This window comes from Pezoporus wallicus, unplaced genomic scaffold, assembly GCF_028554395.1.
Source record: "Pezoporus wallicus isolate ANWC-B61680 ecotype Strahan unplaced genomic scaffold, APGP_CSIRO_Pwel_v1 contig_1739, whole genome shotgun sequence".
Lineage (NCBI taxonomy): Eukaryota > Metazoa > Chordata > Aves > Psittaciformes > Psittacidae > Pezoporus > Pezoporus wallicus.
Window position 1 is genome coordinate 1834227 of NW_026637351.1, and position 22342 is coordinate 1856568.

Here is a 22342-nt window from a genome sequence, read left to right on the forward strand (position 1 = left end):
CAACCTGCTTCAGCCCTCCCCAAATCCCTTAGAAAACTCTGTGCAACATGCCCATCGTGAAAGGAGTAAAATAGGAAATTCCACTTTATTTACTTCCATGTCAGTGAAGTGGGAGCTTCTATACCTAGGATTTTGAGTAATCTGACTTTACAAGAGCCATGTCTTAGATTCTTCATACGTATGGCCGCTCTCCCTTCATTCTCTTTTTTCCAAAAGCAAAGTCTACCAAAGTGACTCGGGAGAAGAGGTACACTTCTGGATTTATATTGGTCTGATAACCCAGACCAATGAATTGCTGTTCACCTCACACTGAATGACACAGCACGGAGACAAGAAACTTTGTTCCACACAACGAAGTAATCCTTTGGTGACATGGCAGATCGCATTCTTCCCAATGATTAAAAAACTGTCGACCACTTTCTTTTCACAACCAGAACAGATGAGTCACCATGGAATGGAACAGTGCTTCAAGACACTGCTCCAATACCTCAGTGATTCACTGTGTTCCAGCCAGATAACAAAGCAAAGTCCTATCCCTGATACTTGCTCCCTGAACTTGAATCATCAAAGTATCTCAAGACACACACAACATCTCCAAGTTTGTATGTACAAGTTGCAAGACTAAGAATATATAATAAAAACTAGAATCCCAGGAAAAGATAAAATTCAAAGTTTATAGAGGTTAGCTACCAGGGAACATGGGAAGATGCCACATGGATTTGGAATTACACATCTACATAAAATACCAAAATTAGAAAAAAAAAATTAAAAAAAGTAGCTTAAAAGAAAAAAAAAAACAAAAACAAAGAAACAAAAAAAAAAAACAAAAACACCAACCCAAAGAAACAAAACCGAAACAAACCACCAACCCAACATTTCAGTTTTGTTCTTTTAGAGTAATTTTTATTTTAGACTAATTTTCCAACACAGCACTCAATATCCATTCTTAGTTCAAGACTAGCTGCCTGTGGCATCAGTCATCTGGGTTTGTCTTGATCTCAGAAGCAACATTCTTCATCTGTTTGCTTCAGTTTTCTCAGTACTCAAAGCCAAGGTGAGAAAAATTCTCCAGCAAGGAGTACCTACATGTTCTCTTTCTATAAAAGCCAGGGTTACAGGCACTGTTATCAAGGAGAAACTTCCAAGGAATCTGTATGACATCAGCATAAAGGGAAGAAAGTTTAGGAAAGAAAAATGCTGACATGCCTCTAAAAAGCATATTGTCTGAGCGAAGTGGTACTGCCTTCAAGACAAGCTTTTCTTCAGATCTTACTTAGAAGTTCCAGACAGATAGAGGGCTCTGTCTGCCTAGATTTTGAGATCAGAACAGAAATTAGATGGAATTATAATACTCCATTATGAACTAGATGGATGATTTCATTTATACTATTGTATTTTTACGGATTTCAAGCAGAGAGAGAGAACTAAAGTGTACTGAAATTCCTGTATAGCTCCACAGAGTAATCCTGCTGTAGACAACATCCAATGATTGCATTTAATCAGAAAATTATCCTTCCTCTCCAAAAGGTAAAGACTATGTCACTAAATGGAAACGTAACTCCAAGTAGGTCAACCCTGGAGGGAGGGAGCAGGGTATCATACAGCAGTAATATTTAACTTTTCAAACACTGCTGTTGAAGTTCCTACCAAGAGTAACTTCATTTACTTTTCTATCATTATTTTAAGCCTTTCCCTCCCATGAATACCCTCACAACCTCCAGTGATTTGTGGTTCAGAGGTTTCTAAAGCCAGACAAAATGTCTTCATATTTAATTGCTCTTAATGGATTTTCCTTCCCTGGATTTGCCCAGTTGCTTTTCGAAACCATTAAAACATTGTGAGTCTGCAGCATTCTGCAAAACTGATGTAACTTCCTATACAACCAGTGAAATGAAAACTGGAAGATGTAGTACGCATGAATTTCCTGCAGCAGTTGACAAGAGAAAATTGCAGCAGCAGTATTCTCATTTAAAGAGATTCCCCTTTCTCTGTCACCACTGTAGGTTTTCATCCTCTAGCCATAATGAAAATAATAATTAGGAATAATAACCAGTTTATCTTCCTCTTTTCTTAAGTTCAAGCTAACTGCCCATGACAATCTCTGCTTTCTGCCCCCCCCCCCCTTCTGATCCATCTCCCCTTCTACAGTGCTTACAAGACGGGATTCAGATTTTTCGGCTTTTTTTCAGAAAAAGTTTACAAATTTCTGATTATACCATTAAGATAGCTGGGAACAGATCTGTGTCTGACCCCAACAGTCCAACAGGTGCATGCATGAAATGGATCCCAATCGTCTTTAGGAAGAGGAAAAAGCAGTAATGCAAATACTTCTAAAAAACACATTAGACAGCATCAGTACAGTTATGATGCCTGGCAATACAGTTTTATTGCTGTTTTTCTGATGAACCTGAGAATTCAGAAAGAAAAAGCTAGAATAATGCCTGCAATAAGAAAAACACTAAGTAAAAATCTAATCCAGAAAGAAAGACTGAATGAGGAAACCAAAAACAGTTGCTACATTTTTTTTTGCTTGTAATACCAGATAAAACATAACCAAGGAACTTTTTAGCCTTGCACAACAAATACTATGCTGGGAAAGAAGAAAATAGGGTGGAAGATCTTTCTCTATAGGAGAAGAGATACTTCTCCCGTATCTGAGGTGTTGGATCTCTCATCACTATCATTCTTCAATGAGAAATTAGATGAGAAAAATGACACAGCATGAAGAATAGAAGTTACGAGTTCTGAGTTATCCCTGAGAACTTGGGAGGGATAACTTGTACAAAATGACACTGAACAGTGACTTAGAAATTAGTGCCAAATGATTTGAATATAGCAGCCCAGAGAAGCGGCTGAGGGTGACAAGCTAGTATTTTTCCAAGCTAGTATTTGTTTCTGCATGCCTTCCCTAATTACCACAGACCTGCAAGCTGTATAGGAACAGATAATTAGCTGCAAGTTTTCTAGGTAGCTACAGACTTTCAGCATATATTTAGATTTTCCTGAGATTATCTAAATTCCAAGGCTTTTTTGTTTGCTGCTAGTATGCTTTAGCATTTGAATTTACAGCGTTCTTTCAGCACCTGGCCTTCACTTCAGTGAAAAAAGCACTCAGTGGTTTCAGCACCAATCTTCACCTTATACACTCCACAAAGGCAAGCAGACACCAGAAATTACTTCTTGCTATACCTTTACACAAGTAAACATAAGAAGCAGAACTGATTTCTATTTCTCCTCCAAATAGTCATTTTTGTAAGGGTGCTTCAGATAACACAGCAAATTCATGCTCAAACACACAAAACATTTAAAATTATTTGCCTTTTCTTCAGAGCATGAGTTTATTTGCTTCATACAACCTACTTACACGGTCTTTAAGAAAGAGACACAAGTTCTATGCCTCCCCACCCTCCCACCTTCTCCATCTATTTGTACTAGAACCACTCGCACTTCAACTACTCCTACCCTACCCTTCCCCACCACACAGGAAAGACTGCATCTGTATCCCTGGCAAAAGGGGGGGATGCAGACTGCAGCAGCAGAAATGCTTTAATGAGGTATACGCTTAAGGAGTTTTCAAAAAAAAACAAAGAACTCATAACAATTCTGGAGAGAGCAATAAAATTAAAATAAATATATATGTATTTTATATATATATTATACATATATGGAGAATAAAACAATTCTTTGTTTCCAAACTAATTCTTTGTTCCAAAACTAAGCAAATATTTAATCTTTCCAAGAATGAACCTTAAAATGCAAAAGAGTCATTTCTGAAGAAAAGCAATGCCACTCATTCATGAGACAGCATCTCCTTACAGCTTATGATCAAACTGAAATCTACAAAACAGAAATAAGAAAGACAGGGTGGCTGTGCTTTGCTTTAACCTTTTCCATGCAACAGAAGAGCAATCATATGGAGCAAAAGTAACTGTATCATGCAAACAACAGAATACTTATGGAAAAAACAAGAATCACATCCATGTCAATACAGTTGTTTAGAAAAAGAAACATTTGGCCATTCAATATCATCACCATTCAAATCATATTCTTGCACACTGAAGATGTGTCCTCTGTTTGAGTCAGAACCGTTCTACTCAACTAAATATGCCTCTCTCCCAAAAATCTGAATTGATAAGATTCTCCACTGTCACATTTCAGCATGTCTCATATTTTAGCATCCTGCATTCTCATCACAAGGATTGAAGAAAGGAAGCATGCTATTATTCTAAGTACTAGTAGATGAAGGATGACAGGTTTTTATTCCGCACAAAGGAAACTTCTGCAACAGGAGAATTTAACATGCATTAAAAGCTTTTCTGAAGAGACTTTTCCATCAATCCTGATGATACTTATGGCATTTCCACCCAGAGTATTTGGATTTTTAAACAGAGACCATACATACAGGGGGACAAGAACAGTGTCCTTGCTGAATTTCCACAGTGAAACATCACTATTCAAAAATGTTATGAAGGTGGTTTGGAAACAGATTCCATGTCCAGGGTGAGGTGGGAGTGTTTCCTCTGAGGTTCTGTCTTGTCTTCTCCTGCCTCAAGCACAGCTTCTCCCTAAAGCACATTCTTTCCTCTTTTTCCACTAATATTCTGAGTGTATTACAGATTTGCCAGAGTTTTGAGTTTTTATAAATCCACTGATTAAAAGGGATGAGTGGCTTAATGAATGCACACTGAAAAAAAATTTTAAAACTGCAGACATTGCAATTAAAACCTTTTTCTAATTTAGCGCAAATGCAAAATATTTCTAATCAAATAGAAACATACATGCTCCCTAAAAATACCTAATCCTTCTTGTGACCCAAACAAGTACATGGCTTATACATGCAGAGGCGGATTCCTTTATTCTGTATGATGACAGTTAATAAAAAGAGACATGAAAAAAGTGGCAGTTTATCAAATTTATCTGGAAGTCAAAAGCAACATCAAAATTTATTAGCCAAATTGGTCAGTCTTTGCTTTTTTAAGATTTTACACCTACTCTTGATTCCTTTCAAGAAGAGGGAGTATACCATCCTGTCATAATTTCATGAGATACATCATCTAATAATAGATTTACTTATTAGAATCTTGTTTGATTTTACTGTACACAAAACTGGAAAGTCTGCATTACTTGTCTGTATTAACAATAGTAAAAACCAGCATCTGCTTCTTTCTTTGTCACAGGACAACCCAAGAATTCCCTGTGGTTTAGTTGACAGAGGGATAGAATTTTAGACATGCACACACACCCTAGAATGCACAAACCCCCAAACTGTAACTCTTAAGATTTATTACCCTTTAAGAAACATCTGGATAAATGTATTCTCCATTCTAAACCAGGGATCACTTGTGCTTTACTCTAATTAACAGCATGAAATACAACACATTTTTTTCTTTGCTTGCTAGGTGGCATTCATTTAACAACACGTCTCGGGGAAAAAGTATACTTCCTTCAACTTCTCTGCTTTACAGAACATTTATTTTCTGCATCCGCCATGAAAAGACCTTTTTCTGAAACCCAAGTACAGTCGTTCTTTTCCTGAAACCCAAATACAGTTGTTCATTTCCTTTATTATTTGTGTATTTTACAGATGGACCAAGTGTTATTGGTAACACAATCCTAAGTACCTTTCCAGCATTCCTGTTTCTTCTTATTAATGATTTTTTTCTGAAATATTTTGAAAGCTTACACCATTCTTTCACCCTTAGGAACAGGCAGAATTGCAGTTAGTACTCATAGTTTGCATTTAAGAAACATTTTTTTAACATCACGCTAACTGATCACATCTATGGGATACTGTAAATGAGGTTATTTCAGCATTTCCAAACCAACCAAGTGTTCTAATACAGCAGAGAGATTATATGGTGCACAGTTCATAAATTTAGCCCTTCAATTTAGCAATCTTTGTACTACAAATTCCTCCTAGATCTTGTTCTTTTAACAACTCTATCTTTTCAAGTATCTTCTCATATGCAATTTCTATCCATCATGAACATACTGAAAATACAAGTTCATGATCTAAATATATTAATAACTTGAAAAATTTCTGGAGAAACATATTGCTGGCTATGTGCTTTGCTATATGATTTTTTACTGTTTTTTTCTTTAAAAGTTACTTTGATGATGTTATCTAGATTTCTCCTCCTCTCCATTCTTTTGTTTTGCCAGTACATCTTAGGATCAAAGTGAAAAGTTTGCACCAACATAGTTACTCTTATACACTGTGGCCCAAAAAAATAAATATTGTGGAAAATATGTCCTCAGTTATTTTTCATCAGCAGTTCAGTAAAACACTTCATGCAATTGCTAGATCCTTTGTTCCGATTTCCTGAAAAAAAATGTTCTTTTGTGGCAGAAAATTGTTACCATCAGCTGCAGTAACAGCTATACATTAAAAATCTTCATTGTTTAATTCATAAGAGAGGAGTTTCCATCATTTTAAATCCCTCCTCCCCTTGCTATTTACTCTCCAGGAAGTTCAGGACAGAAAGTTAATTTCTATCAGCTGAAGCCCCATTACTGAAATTTCCTCTACTCTTTAACATACCAGATTTTTATTGTATACTTACTTCTCTTGCTACCCAAGTGAGCCTCGGTGCTTTGCAGTCTACCTTTTTCTGTCTTCCTCAAAATAGAAGACATCCTGGTCAGTTGAAGAGTGATACTGTGCTTCTCACCTGAAGAGTTACCTTCTTCCTCAGATTTCTTTTTTGGTGAATGTATGACAGAGGTTGCTATTTAGAGCAATTTAGGAGAAAGCTTGCGAAAGTCTCCTTTCAGTCCTCCTGCAGTCCACTCCTGTATTACTCTATATATACACCTTCCTCCCTTCTTTCCATATGCTCTTAGCCCTAAACTTTGTTTTTAATTCTCTCATCTTCTTTACATTCAAATTCTCAGCAGGGCCACAATCTTCCTTCCCCCACTCCCTGTGATTCTTCCTCAGCTTGTCTTCCCCATATTATTTGTTCAGTCTCACTTGGTCTTACAGTTCTTTCTTTTCTCAGCTTCCTTCCTCCTCTTATGTTCTTTTTCTGGGCATAATAGCTTGCCATCCTATATCATAATGCTTTATCAGACTAAGACTGTATTTCTAGACTGCTTTCCACAATACAGCCTCCTGAAAATACTTATTCCATTAAATACCATAAAAATATTTTTAACTCCATTACAAAGACCTACTGTCTTCAGCATTAAAAAGTTAGGACATTCAAACTGATCTCTATTTTGTATTTGTTGTTCCATAACACATGATAATATCATGTTTCTCTCCCTCTTTGTCTACAGTACGTCCTTGAAAAATTGTATTTCATACCTTCTCAAAACATGCCCAGAATGTCTTCATCAAAAGCCTTCTAGTGAAAGGACTGCAATCTAAAACCTTTTGTTTTAGTCAAACATGAGCAGTGGTACAGAATCCTACGTGCTGCAAGGATGACCGTTTTATTTTCAGACAGAAGTAAAGAGTATCTAGAAGGTATTAATAGTATCTCCCTTTTTAATGCCTTCCAGAGCAGCTGAATCTTTATTTGATTTCTGGTTTTATTTTTCACTTTCTGATTCTCCTTTTCCTCTGAAATGTCTATTTATTCTACTCTTATCATTTTTATTTTGCAAATATATTCTGAAGTGGAGGCTTTCAACTTAGCCATCTTTATGTGAAATACCGTATCTCCCAATTACTTCTGTGAAGCCCTTAATGTCAACAAATGCCGCCTTCAGCAAGGGTTTTTGAAACTTGCTTTCTTGATCCAAGTCTTCTTCTGAATGCTTCTCTGATAATGTCTCCTCTGATCAAGGGGGCTGCTTGTCTTTCTGCTTTTCTTGTACATGCCCCATGTTGTTACATAGCAGTAATTTATATTAAAGGGTTTTTGTATAATTTTAAAATTTTGTTTTCTGAAGACTCTTCCAGGGAAATCTGTCTGCTTTACATGGGATAGCCATTCTCTCAGAAACAGAAAGTTTAAAAAAAAAAAAAAAGGGCTTGAATAAAAAGCAGCTCTCACAAATCATTCTACTGCCTTCTCTTTCTTCTACTTCCATTTCAGGAAGGTCTGCTCCAGCAATTGCTACTGATCCTGTACCACTGTACTGTCTCAATTAAACCAAGCATTTATATCCAATTAAAAACAATAATGGAAGTTATGATGAATTCTGTCTAAAAACACTACTTGGTATTTTGAGGTTACTGCAGAAAATAAAACAGTTGTGACTCAATGAAGTGGAAAATTGCTGTCTTATAACAGATCCTCTAAGGTGCAAAATGTTCTCACCGCTTTTGCTGTTATCAGTATGTCTAGTAATTGCTTTTTGTCCACCTATTTTTAAGAGGGAAACAGACTTACAATCTGGAGAAAAAGAGACAGCAAAAAATACAAAAATATAGTAGTAATGTTTTTATAATTGTTTTCGTATTTTATAGCATTAGGAGTACATACAAAAAAAAAAAACCCAAACATTTGGGCTATCAAGATGAAAAAGGTAGAAAGAGATTAAAAGAAGCAACAGGTCACATTTAAAAAACAAACACTCATGGGCTAATAATAAAATATTGCTTTAGTTCTTTGGGGAAAAAAAAACTTACTACTAATTAAAAGTGGTTTAGAGCCATAAGGTTGAGAATACTCCTAGCAACGTTTCTACATAGGTTTAATTATAAAACAGCATTGTGAAAAATTACCTGATAAAAAATTACACTTTAGGTCTATATAAGAAGGAATGTTACAAAATCACTTTTTCTAACAAACAAGCAACTCAATGTGGTAGACTAAGATCACATCTTTCTTCCATGACTAGCACACACATATACAGTTGCATTTTCCTGGGCTTTCAATTTGGAGTTTTTGGGTTTTATTTAATACTTGTGCATGGTTTTGGATTCTCCTCAGTTTTATGAAGACTTTCTGGGAAAAGTGAGAGGAAATTCCATTATTTGCAAACATATAACCAAAATTAAATTTCTATGAATTATTTCTTTTTGAAAGACAAATATGAAGAAGGTCTGAAGTAAGTATTTGAACTCAGCAATTCTCATGTCTAGTAAACATGTGCAGGGAGTACCAAACAGCTGCCTTCCAGAACTAGACTGATAACTTGCTGCAAGACAACTATGGGATTTATTCCCCCTCCCCCACTTCAATTTTTTTCTTTTTTTTTAAACTAGACCATTTGGTCTTTTACAGTATAGCCACGCAACTGTAAATTCAGTCTGTATGTGTCCTGTACCCACATATTCTTAAAATCCACTGGGACAAAGACATTTTCAAATGTTTTTGAAACCCCCACTGGGGTTTACTAAACTTCTTTGATGTTTTCACCCTGACCATATAAATGGAATCTATATTTAAAAGAAAGGTGATTAGGACCATTTTCATAACAATGAGATAAAGAGTGCCCGTCAAATTTACTTTTCTTCTAGGAAACTTTCCAGCCAAAGTCAACAGCTACCAAGAACTGCATCTCTGAACCCATGTTCAAGGATGCAACTCACTAATTAAATGTTCTTCAAACATTCCAAGAACATTCATATTTTCTGACTGATCCATTCCAAACATTTCTTTTCTAAGGCATCCTCAATCCAAGTTCTAGCATCCTAGTTCACAGTAATCTTCCTTGATACGGGAGTAACTAATCTGCACAGTAACTTCCATCATTTTAAGCTTCACTTAAAATGCATCTCTAAACACAGTGCCCTGGCAATCCTCCAGTTTATTCACATACAGATATTTAAGTATTTGTGCACCCTCTGTTACTCAGATGAAACACAGCTTTTTATAGAAATCCTTGAAGACAGACAGAATAGTGATGAATTAACACACTCAGAATTAAGGTACAATGGCAGTATTGTCCTCATGCTCCTTATAACTAGTCCACAGTCCCCTGGATTTTCCTAAAATCCTGTCTAGAAAGCTACCTTTTCATTCCACAACCACAGAGATTTCAGTATGGGTGACATGGAAACACTGCAGAGAATCAGCATATGGGACCTCACTTCTCCTTAATATACCCATACCAAAAAATTCTATTTATTCAAATTCTGTGTTGCAAAAACTACAGGTTCACATTTTCTGTCTACCTGCAAAAGGCCAAATATATACTATATAATAAAAACTATCAAACCATGTAAGGGCTGCAGTAGCAGTGTTATGCCAAAGCAGAGATCTAATCGAAGTACCAGACAGCCATGTTCTTCTCAAATACCCTCTTGGGAATCACTCTAGTGAGCACTGAAACCTCCCGTAGCCCTATATCCATGGAGGAAGGCTTCTAGGCCTCCCCTGCCCTGGGCAACCACGTCAGTGTAACAGATCTAGATGTTTTACACTTACACTCAATTCACTCATGTAATGAAATTTCTGTTATAAAGCCCTAGCCAAACCCAGACGTTATATAAAAGAGTCCAGTACAATCAACTGCACTAGAATACAACCACATGAGATGATTAAAATAATTTTTTTTTCCAGGTGCCAGATATCTGCCATCAAGTTTGGATAAAATCAAGAATATCTTACTCCTTGCTGAGCTTTTAATCCTGCCTCCTCAGAATATGTCAAAACTGATAACCATGGCAGACACTTACACTTGATGTCTTTATTTTCTCAGTAGCATCAAAATCCACAAACTGCAGTTCTAGCTGTCTCCCTCTCCTGAACTGCCCTTCCCATCCATTCATCCCCCACAGTCCTCCTCACCTCCCCCAACATGTTGACACAGGAGTTTTAAAAAGAAATCAGAATGAAGTACATTGCACAGAAGGGGGATTTATTTTAGCATAGGCACATAAGAAGCAGCAGCATTGAGAAAACTACTTGAATGCAAGAACTCTATTAAGTTATCTCAGCTTTTATCCAAGTTGATATATTTACTTCGTAAGATCTCAAGTCAAATATTTTTTTAACACAGACTTAAGGTACCACAGCGCCTGTGCAGAATAAAAATTGCAGAAACTATATAATTTTAAAGGACATTTTATGTGGATCTGCGGGTGCCCAAAGACACTACTGCAAAAAGTGTTCTATTGACATAATGCAAGCCAGCTCTTTCAAAACTATCTGTACAGGTATTACTTCTTTGAAAGGAAGTAATGTCTCAGAGTGGAGGGAAATACTGATGTGGTAAATGGCAAAATACAGCATCTTCCTAATCTTTCACACTTACTTCCATCACTATAACTTACACCCAGATTATATTTTCTAAAGCCTTTTTTCTTTTTGTTCCATAGGATCAACAAAATGCTTAGTGTATTGCCAAGAAACAACCCATGCACCAAATTCTGACAAATTCTGAAAAATTCAAACCATCAGAAAATTCTATTAAAAAAGCAAGTAGAATGCTTTTCTTCATGAAAGGAGAAGAGATGAACTGTAGAATTAATATCTTATAATGAATAATGGATGAAAATAATGTTCAATTACTAACCCCATGCAACAGCAAAAAAACAAGGTAGCAGAGACTATAAAGACTACATAAGGAGTCCAAACTATACCCAAAGCAACTTAAATATCACACAATCCTTCTAGAAGTTTTTTGTTTATAAATCAAAGAACATACAGGACACTTATTTCAAGCATTTAAATTTGCACTGCACCGCAGTAAGCAATTTCAGATATGCTGCCTAAGACTGTTCATCTCTGGTTTCAAACCTTCTTTATATAATAACCTTCATGCGACTCAGCACTCTCCATCAACCTCTCAGTTCTCTCACACAGCTCTCCTCACAGCTCATAAATATTACCCTTTCTTCACTCACTTCTCTCCCTTTCTTTACCATCACAAACTCCAACTTCATTGATGATATCTAACCCTGTAAGAGCTAGAACTAGGAAATATGACTGCTTTTTTTTCTTTTAGTCATCTGTAGCTCTTTGGAAAAAAAAAAAAGTTAATTGCAAACACTAACAAAACAACATATAAGGGTAACCAATAATATACCACAAGCTTACTATTCTTTACTAGATGGATTCTTAGAGACACAAAGGTTTAAAGATAACATGAAATCCTCTCAGTTGGGGTAAGGAGAGGAAGACTTTTCTCTAGACCGAAGCCTCCACTGCCAATTCCAGACTAGCTTCATCACAGAATCATAGAATAGTTAGGGTTGGAAAGGACCTTAAGATCATCTACTTACACCCCCCTGCCATGGGCAGGGACACCTCACACTAAACCATGCCACTCAAGGCTTCGTCATTAGTAAGATGAAATATGGTTCACCTGTGATTTTTACTGGTTTCAGCAAAAATGTTTTAACTGAAAACATATTTTTGGGCTCTTTCAGACTCTTCTTTGTGCATATAAAAATGAAGATAATCCCCAAAATTATTATGGAAAAAGAAAAACAAAACACTCTGTACTACGTATTTATAAGGAAGCTTATAATGAGAACAAGTAGCACAGTGTCCTCTCCAGGTAAGGCCAACCTTAAGAAAAATTACCAGGGTTTTGAGTTTGAAGGGGTTGGGAATGGGAATAGAAGGTGTTGATGGCTTCCCCCTCCCCTCCTTTTTTTTCTTTTTGGACATCAAAATGCTCTTTTGTCAGCTGCAAACAATTGTTTGAAATAATCTCTGCATGGTAGAGCTCTTGAGATACACACAAGAAACGGCTATGTTAGAGTATCAGCACACTGCATACAAACAGAACTTGCTTTCAGTAAGTCAAGCACAGACACACATTGTACTGCCACCCATGCTCTCTAAATGGAACTGCAAAACAATCAGCATTTATTTTAACTGCAGATTACTCTGAGCCATACTGAAACACTCTATGCCTACGGAAATACATATAATCATCTACACTTCACCCTGCATTCTGAAAATGCAGAGAAATTAATTTAGGAATCACAGAATAGTTAGGGTTGGAAAGGACCTTAAGATCATCTACTTACAACCCCCCTACCATGGGCAGGGACACCTCACATTAAACCGTGTCACCCAAGGCTCTGTCCAACCTGGCCTCGAACACCGCCAGGGATGGCATCATACAACTTCTACTGGAGCTGGGGCTTTGCAAGACAATACAAACAACCTCCCCAGGATCTTCCAATTTGACCTCTCCTTCCATGTGCCAGAATTCACTTATTTTGGTTCACTCTTTTACACTTTATTTACCTTTTTTCTCCCTTTCCACGACCCAAATGGAAGAAACTGCCACAGGATTTTTCAGAACATACTTAAGAGTCCCTATAAAATGCAATGAACACAGAACATGTTGTTGCTCTAATGCTTGCATATATCTAGTATTGATGTCTTTCCAGAATGAGTCCTCCCTATTCAAATTATGCACTTATACACACTTTTAAGGAAGACAACTATTTAAGACCACACAATTACCTACTGTGCTATATGCTTTCTTGCACCTCTGTCTCAGTCATAAGCTTCAAATTATTTCCTACTACAGTATAATAATGCTAACTATTTTTCATAATATCACTATGAGAAATGTCTTCATTTTGCTAATCTGAAGTCCTGGCAATTCTACACAGACTTACACATAAGGCAGTTCTACTATACAGGAGTTTTTTTCCCTGTCTTACATAAAAGCATTATCCAAAATACTGAAAGGTACTTCAAACAATCTGGCATCTGCAGAAATAAAAAGCAACCTGAGAACATTTTTCCCAGTACAAGTCCAACGCCTGTGCAGAAGCTTTCAGGTGTCTATGATTCTCTCAATACTCATACATACCCACATATCTATACTTACATGAGAAAACCTGAATGGATAATAATTCAAAAAACCCTAAACTGTATCAAGTTAACTGATTTGCCATTTCAGCAAGGGGCATGATATTTATTTCTGGATTTATAACAAATTGTACATACAGGGTGAACACTGCCATTAACACTCAATTAATATGCCAAAAATTAATTGTAGGTAAATACTCCAAACTTACATTGAAATTCATCTTTTTTTTTAAATCTGATCATTTACAGTAACATATTAATTAAAAAAAACAAAAAAAGTCAGCATATACAGACCTTCCAGTAGTCAGATTGTAAACTGTAGTACCTCTGGTATGCAGATAATGCTGTAGGAGAGAAAAATGAATGTTGAATTTGTTTGATTACATTTTCTTTGAAGAAAATGACAGAAAAACCTTAGGAGTCAGAATACATAACATTAAAATGATAAATGGTTTAATAAAAGTAACACTGCCACAATAAGTACACTGTTGTGGGTAATGCATTCCTTGATATTATAATTTTGTTTTATGAAATGTCAATGCAAAAGTACATTTATTATCAATCTTATGAATGTAAATCAAGCAATATTTTACAGAAAACCTCTAATAAAGAAATCATTTTAAATTTGGGGATTTTCATCCTGGACAAAGCTGTTGTAAGATTTAAAAATTTAATCATGTAGCTCATTTACCATGCTCCCTGATGTCCTGTAATTTCTAAAGAACTGGTGCAGAGGGACATACAAAGAAAAATCAATTTCACATGCCCTTTCATTCAGTAACTAGAGAAACAAAAGCAGGCAGAAAAAAGCTTGTATTTTATTCAACATCCAAGACCAAAACTAAGTTGGAAAACAGCGCTAACAGCAGCTCTGTTTGGTAGAACAGTAGCTCTACCTGGCAAAGTATTTCTCAAATCACCATTCCTGCACTGCTCTTTCCCACTAAAAATTCTGGTTGATTCACCTTGCCCTTATGTTTACAGGCCACACAGGACTGTAATGCAAATGTTACAGTAAGAACAACATTCTTGTAACAACACTGCACTAGGCACCATCCAAAAAATTAAGAGTTTTAAATGAAGATTCACTGTGGCAACACCAAGATTTTGATTTTTTTAAAGTATCTGCATTTTAAATTTATGTAAGAATGGTTTCTATACAGTATGTATGTTCCAAACAACAAAAGAAGGCAAACTGCTTTGAAAAAATACAAGCTCTAAACAGATTAAGACCCTAAGAAGAATATGTACTTTGTGTCCAGGTTCATTTCCTGTAAGTGCCACAGGTAAACAATGTCCCCAAATTTATCACCTTTCTAATGCCTATCTTGCATATTTGTTTCTGTAACCTAACAAAAATCCTTACATATAAGCAAAATAAGAACTAGGTTTAAACCACGACACATAATGACAAGGCACACAGAACTTTCTCTTCTGAAGAATAGACAGATGAGTGCAAAGACATACAAGGCCTCACAACCTTGTATTTTTAAATGCCTGACAGATGCCGAATCATGCCCATAAGGTGCCCATCACCACTGGAATTGCTTGTGAAGCCAGCCTCTGATTTTGATGCTCTAAACTGGGATTTATTTACATGTCCAAAGTAGGAAAAAAACAAACAAAACAAATGAAACAAAAACCCAACAGAGAATACTCATCATCCATATGCTATCAACACGCAGTATGCGTAAATGAAATGTATGCAACTTAGTTGAATAAGATCACCCGAAAATCCATCAGGCTAAGCCTTTCAGAACACAATTCCTCCCCCCTCCCCCCACCAAATTTGGTACAATCTGAAGGATGACTGCAGTCTGACAGTGTAAATTTAAGAATGTTATGACTAAGCATATTTCGGTCACATTCTGTAACTGTGTTATAAAGGATGCTCACATAACACAAAACCTCCTACCCCAAATGCTCCTTCTAGATTCACACTCTCCCAGATATCAATGACTTCTTGACAGAAAGGCATAATTAAAAAAACACCAAAACAAACCTAAACCACCAGAAAACCCCAGCAACACTGAAGGCTGCAATATCATTTACACCTTTACTTTTCATCCAAGATTGGTCATCCCAAGGTGAGACAATTTTTGTCAAAAAAAAAAAAAATTCTATGCGCTACTGCCCCTCTTTTAACATAGGATCAACTGTCATTTTTACAGACACAACTACTCCATTTCATTTAAGATGTCCTTTTTTAATGAAATGGGTGCTTTCAAATCACTCCTATTCACACCAGAATTCCGAGACAACCTTCTGATAAGGAGCTTATTACTGAGCTTTTCCAATCTCAAAGTCTGCCACTGAAATGCTTAGAGATATGGAATTGCTGCTGGCCAAATACACAGAAACCTTAAAACCGAGGGGCAGATACAGCATTTACCACCCTACTCTAAATAGGAAGGGGGGTGGCAGCATATGCCCCAAAGCTACATTGTAGCTTTTCAGATCAATCATCATCAGCTACACTGCTTGAACAGAATAAAAGAATTTTTACCTGCCACCACTCTGGGAAGAAAAACACCATCTTTCCACCCAAACAACTGAAATTACTGGACAGTAAGAAACCTCATCAACTGAGGCTCACTTTGGATTCTGTCTTTAAGCCTGTGCCTCCTATGCAGAGCTGACCCTTGCCAAGTTCATACAGTTACAGTATACTGCTTTCCTCTTGCAGGTTTCTACAGTCACCCAGAACTTCTGACTTTAACACTGTCAGCCTTTATTATTTGTCATCTAAAAATTTGCCTTCTCCTTTTACTATGAGTAGGGGTCAAGGGACATCTCATAATCAGGACAGAGAGGATAGGGGTTTCTTATTCACCTCTGTGTAAGCTTCCGTGATTTCACACAGAGAATACAAATTAGATTTTATATAATTACCAGGTATGGGGTTTCCGGGCGTTATCTTGTTATTTAATGGTCTGGGGTTTTTTTAAATATGCTTAATTTCATAAACAATAGAACTTTATAAAATACATAATTTTATCAGCAATACAACAGACAATCTCTCTTCGTATCCAGTCTAAAACTGTAATCTAACAAACAAGGTGAAAATGGGAGCAAAATGTCTAGACTAAATGACATCCACCTACCCGTCATTTTTAGCACGTTACATCTGTGTTGTAATCACAAATCACGCAGTCATAGAATGACTTTTATGATCTGTCCTAACAAACCTACTTTATACTTGAAAAATTAAGAGGCCTTTCAAAGTGATGCAAACATGGAGCAGTTTCAGTATTTTAGTGCTTGAGCAAGGAAAAAGAGAACTAGATGCTGACACCATCTAGTGGCACCTTGCATGGCTAAATGTGACTAACAGATTTTTGGCTTGCTGAATATTTCAGAAAGTTAAAAGCATTAATTTGATGACATACTCCTGAAAAGAGTTTTAAACCAACTCAAAGGTCCATATTCTTCCACATAAATCAAGAGTTGTTTTCTTAAATAAAAATTTATTTTAATGTTAATTTTTAATCAAGCACTGACATTTCTTAGTGCTTAGCTGATGTGAAAACAAGCACTTTGATAGAAAAAAAGCTGAAGAACTTCACAAGGGAAACAATGAAAGGGTGCATGCATTGCTTTAGATTGACAGTGCTTCCAGGAAAAAAAAAAATCTTCATTAAACACTTAGGAGACACACACAGGTTATGGAAACAGCTTATTACATAGTGCAGATTTTATTCACAAGTGTTTTAACCTACCAAAATGAACACTACTGGGCCATGAAACTAAAGACATCAAAAGGTGAGGAAATTCCAAGGTTGAGTCAATGGAATTTACTTTCTGCTGGGTCAAACATGGACTGGATGCCCAGGCCCAAAGAGTCATGGTGAATGGAGATAGACCCGGTCACAAGTGGTGCTCCCCAGGGCCAGTTCTATTTAACAATTATATCGGTGATCTAGATGAGGGGACTGAGTGCACACTTAGCAAGTTTGCAAGCTAGACACCATGCTGGGCAGGAGTATTTATCTGCTGGAGGGTAGAAAGGCTCTACAGAGGGATCTAGACAGGCTGGATCAATGGGCTGAGACCAATTGTATGAGGTTCACAGAAAGACTCAGTGATGGGTTCTGCACTTGGGTAACAACCACATGCAACACTACAGGCTTGGGGAAGAGTGGCTGGAAAGCATCTAGCAGAAAATGACCTGTGGGTGTTGGTCAACAGTCAGCTGAACATGAGCCAGCAGTAGCCCAGGTGGCCAAGAAGGCCAACAGCATCATGCCTTGTATCAGAAACAGTGTGGCCAGCAGGGCCAGGTCAGCAACTGTCCCACTGTACTCGGCACTGGTGAGGCCAAACCTCAAATATTGTGCTCAGCTTTGGGCCTGTCATGACAAGACAGACACTGAGATGCTGGAGCATGTCCAAAAATGGGCAACGACGCTCGTGAAGGGTCTGGAGCATAAGTTATGAGCATGGCTGAAGGAACTGGGGTAATTTACCCTGGAGAAAAGGAGACTGAAAGGAGACCTTATCGCTCTCTACAACTATTCAAAAGGAGGTTGTAATGAGATGCGTGTCACTCTCTTTCTTCTCCCAAGTAACAAGAGATAGGTTGGCAGGTTTAGACTGGGTATTAGGAAAGATTTGCTCGTGGAAAGGGTTGTCAAGCACTGGAGCAGGCTGTGAAGGGAGTGGTGGAGTCACCATCCTTGGATGTATTTAAAATACGTGTAGATGTGGTACTTACGGAAACAGTTTAATGGTGGGCTCCACAATGTTAGGTTAGTGGTTGGACTTTATGATCCTAAAGGTCTTTTCCAACCTAAATGATTCTGTAACTCCATAATACAAAAAAACCAAACAACAAATATGGAAGCTAGAGCAGCAAAATGCAGCTCAGTTCTTTTGTTCCAAGGCCTCAGGAAAGAGGTTGTTCTCCATATCCTGCAGAGATTTGTGCTGAAAGTACCAAAGAGATGATGAAAGAAGCCTAAAGCATTAACACAGAATGCAGGCAGACACACAAAGGCAACACAATCATACACTGAAGAGAAAATAATAATTATCACCAATTAGCCCTGTAAGTAATTTTATTAACAACTACACATCCTCATCTGGAAATACAATACAGCAGTAAAGTGGTGAGAAGCCCACTGTCCCACAGTCATGTCCAACTATCACTGGCCTAGGAGACTAAATGGTATTAGATGTGTAAGACATATAGGAGTTTTACAAGGAGTTTTACTGTTCCAGAAACCCTTTAGCTAATGAACTCTATTAAAGGTCTTGAAATACTGAGAGTATCAATGAAGGAACACAATGGAATCACATGATGCTCAAAAAACCTTCAAACAGCATATTCTGCAAAATTACTTTTAACAATTAAAGTGTTTATTTAGAACACTGCCCAAAATGAGAATTTTCAGAACACCAGTCAAATAACAAGGTCCAGCCATATTCTGTAACAACAACCTTCTAATGCTAACACCTGCCCCCCCGCCTTGTAAAAAACATTTTAATGTTTTAAGCTTAAGATGATGTTCTTATTTTGTTCTAAAGGAGTATCGCATAATGGTTTGGACTGCCTGAAATTAAACCACCCAATATTTAACAGCAGCATCCTAAAGATGAAATCAACAGCAACCCAATTTCTGCCAGTTACTAACGATTACAGACAACAAAACTAAAAATCTTAAACCTAAATATCAAACTTATTTAAAAGTCATCTCTTTTGCAACTCAGATTGCTATGCCACTTAAAATTCATTCTAATTCTTCAGGATTCAGCAGTAAAAGATGACCCAGCAGCAAACAGCACAATCCTGTGCATGCTAGAAAGTTCTCTCTTACTTTAAAAGATGACTCTACTACTACTCTGTGTATCAGACCACAGCATATTCAAATGCTTCCTAATGACAATACTTTCCAAACTCCAACAAGATGGAGACATCGGCCACCTCAGAGAAATCCTCTACAGAGCTATAATACAAAGGAACACATGTACCTTGTTGAGTTTGGGAGTTTTCTCTCAATCAAACACAACAATCAAAAAGCCTTTAAATTCAGGGTTTAGGCTGTATCTTCATAAACCAGGACCTCAAATGGGGGAAGGGGTTCAGTTTTGGTTTACATTTTAGCCTACCAATTGCTAGAAAAATGCCCTTGGACTAATTAACTCTATCTTGTAAATTATTCATTTTTATATGGTGCATTTGACAGTGTGGTTACTATCCACAAATAAAAATAAATATTATTAAAACTGTTCAGATGTAGTACAGAAAAAAATGTGATCACAACTTGAGTACAGCAGTAAGAATTATTTTAGTGCAGTATTTACTGTGCTTTAGTAACTATGATTTGAACAATAGTATGTTTTTCCCAAATCATTCTTCAATTGCATTATCTACTTCCAAGATTTTTTCTTAGAGAACAGCAGCTCAAGGAGGCAAATTATAAAAGTATGTCTCCACCTGTGCAACTGTCAGCTGTCCTCCAAGTCATAAGTTGGAACACAGTCACTATATATGACCCTTCTACAAAACAAAGATCCCTAAGGAAAGCCACAGTAGATGTCAGAATTCATGTGCTCATTAAACAGCATTCAAGTAGAACCCAAGCCTTAAAGATCACTGTCTATGCTCTGTACTCTTTATGGAAGCCAATCATGAGGTAAAAGTAAGTTTTAAAATCTCCAAATGCTGATGTAGCATCTGTTTCTTCCTAGACTAGCAGCGCAGTCATTCTGGTGACTCTGCTGGCCCTCCCAGGGAATGCAGTAGCAAAGTTCACAGGTATATAGGTAGCATGGAGCAATAGCTGGACTCACAATGCTGACAAGTGTCCAAAAAACTACATGACAATCCATCAACGTCCTCCAGCGAAACCTGAGGCTGAGGTTTCACATTCTGGGGCAACTGTGCCACTTTGTTCTTGTAGGTTACTTTTCAATTGGATGAGCTCCCCACACAGCTGCACGTTCAGCTGTGCCAGCCCAAAGCAGAGAACAGCAACAAGCAGATGGGGGCTGCCACTAAAAGACACACCTAAAGAACAACGGGTTTGGAAACCTCTGAAACAATCAAACAGCTTGGGAATAACTGCCTGATTAAAAAAGAGGAAGATAACAGATTAGAGTTTTGAGGAAACAGAACAGTTTTGATTGGGAGGAGGAAACGTTTTCATCTGGGGAAATCCTGAAGCCAAAGTCTAACCAGTAATGATCAAGACAGCAAAAGCTGGACACAGAAACCAGCTTTAACAGACTTGATAAGCTGAATCAATTTGCACTGGTTATAATCACGTGAATACACATCACTGGCTCACAGTATTTAAAATCTGCAAAAAGGTTGATACCTTGCCTAGAACCTTCTCCTCCCAGTGCCGGAGCACAATTAACAAGACAACTCAATTTCATGGCGGCAGAGAAAACCCTTCAACAACAGCAATTTAAACACACTGTATTTTGGGAAATCTGCAAGCTGCAGACTAGCCTTGGGAATTTTAAAAGCTAGGAAAAAACAATGATACTCTAGTCTAATCTCAGATAAATACAGAGTAAAGAGTCTCATCCAGAAATTTCTGATGCAAACCCACAACTTTTGTTGGAGACAACTTCTTTGTTTTTATGCAAGAGAAAAAAGGAAGAAATAAAAAAAAGCACGTAACATCTGAACTTCGGCAGGTAAGTGACAGAAAACACAATGCACTTCAAGAGAAATTACTGCAACATTTAACAGACTTCATTTAAAAATGTAAATATATATGCTAGATGTATTTAGACTTCACCAAGGCATCAGCCATCTATTTACCACACATTCAAAGGGAGCCTGACCCTAAACAATACTTCCCTGGTTGGTTCCAATAATGACATGCAGTAACCTACCATGAATCTTCCTCAAGGTCCCTATTTTCTGGGGTACAAGTCCTAATTCTCATATACAAATGACCTACAGCTTTTTGTTACTACATTTATAAGTAGATATTAGCTAAATGAAAATACTAACACGCAGTGATTATTAACCTTCACTGAACTGAATGATCCACGTCTCTCAACGTATTTAGAAAAAATGAGAGATATCAAAACAGAAGAAACTATACACATGGAACCTAACCCATCTCTATCAACTGAGCCCTGCTTCATCTCAATCGCTGTTCATACATCTGCAGTTATTTTTTTCTGCTTTCCACAAACTGTATTACAGGCATTTTTAAACAAAAAACACTCTCACATTTGCCTTTAAATAAAGACACACCTTTCTACATTATAAAGGTGCACACATTTATTAACTATATTTAGTTAAATAAATAATAGGCTTCCACGGATTAAAAAAAAGTAAAAAAAAAGGGCAGTATTAGTCATGCTGCTATCTTGTGATATTTTATTAATTAGATTCTATTTATTAAACATATCAACTTCTCCATAACTTTGTCCAAGACTAATTACAGACTAGACAGATTTATAGTTCTGAAAATCATCTTGTTTCAGCATTTTACACTTTTGGAACTTCCGCACTTAAAAACTGGATAAAATATACATTACTGGGATCAAAACACTCCTTAACTCCCTTTACTTTTCACTTCCAAAGCATTTAATATTTAACTATAATTGCAATTAGAATGTATGATAATTAAAGTAACAGAATTTATAGAATGGAATAATGTTTATTTGTATGTTAAACTGCTATTGCAATGCATCAG

General features: G+C 36.9%; 1 protein-coding gene across 19 annotated transcripts in view; it reads right to left on the reverse strand.

Moving 5' to 3' along the window:
- KDM6A (lysine demethylase 6A) overlaps positions 1–22342 on the reverse strand; it is a 158690-nt gene that overhangs the window by 93237 nt on the left and 43111 nt on the right. For all 19 annotated transcript variants that reach the window (XR_008971648.1, XR_008971647.1, XR_008971649.1 and 16 more), the window contains one exon: positions 13974–14023. Coding sequence is in view for 15 of the 19 variants with exons in the window: in XM_057405053.1 (XP_057261036.1) it covers positions 13974–14023 (50 nt within the window). In the remaining 4 variants the exon portion in view is untranslated. The remainder of the gene's footprint in view (positions 1–13973; positions 14024–22342) is intronic.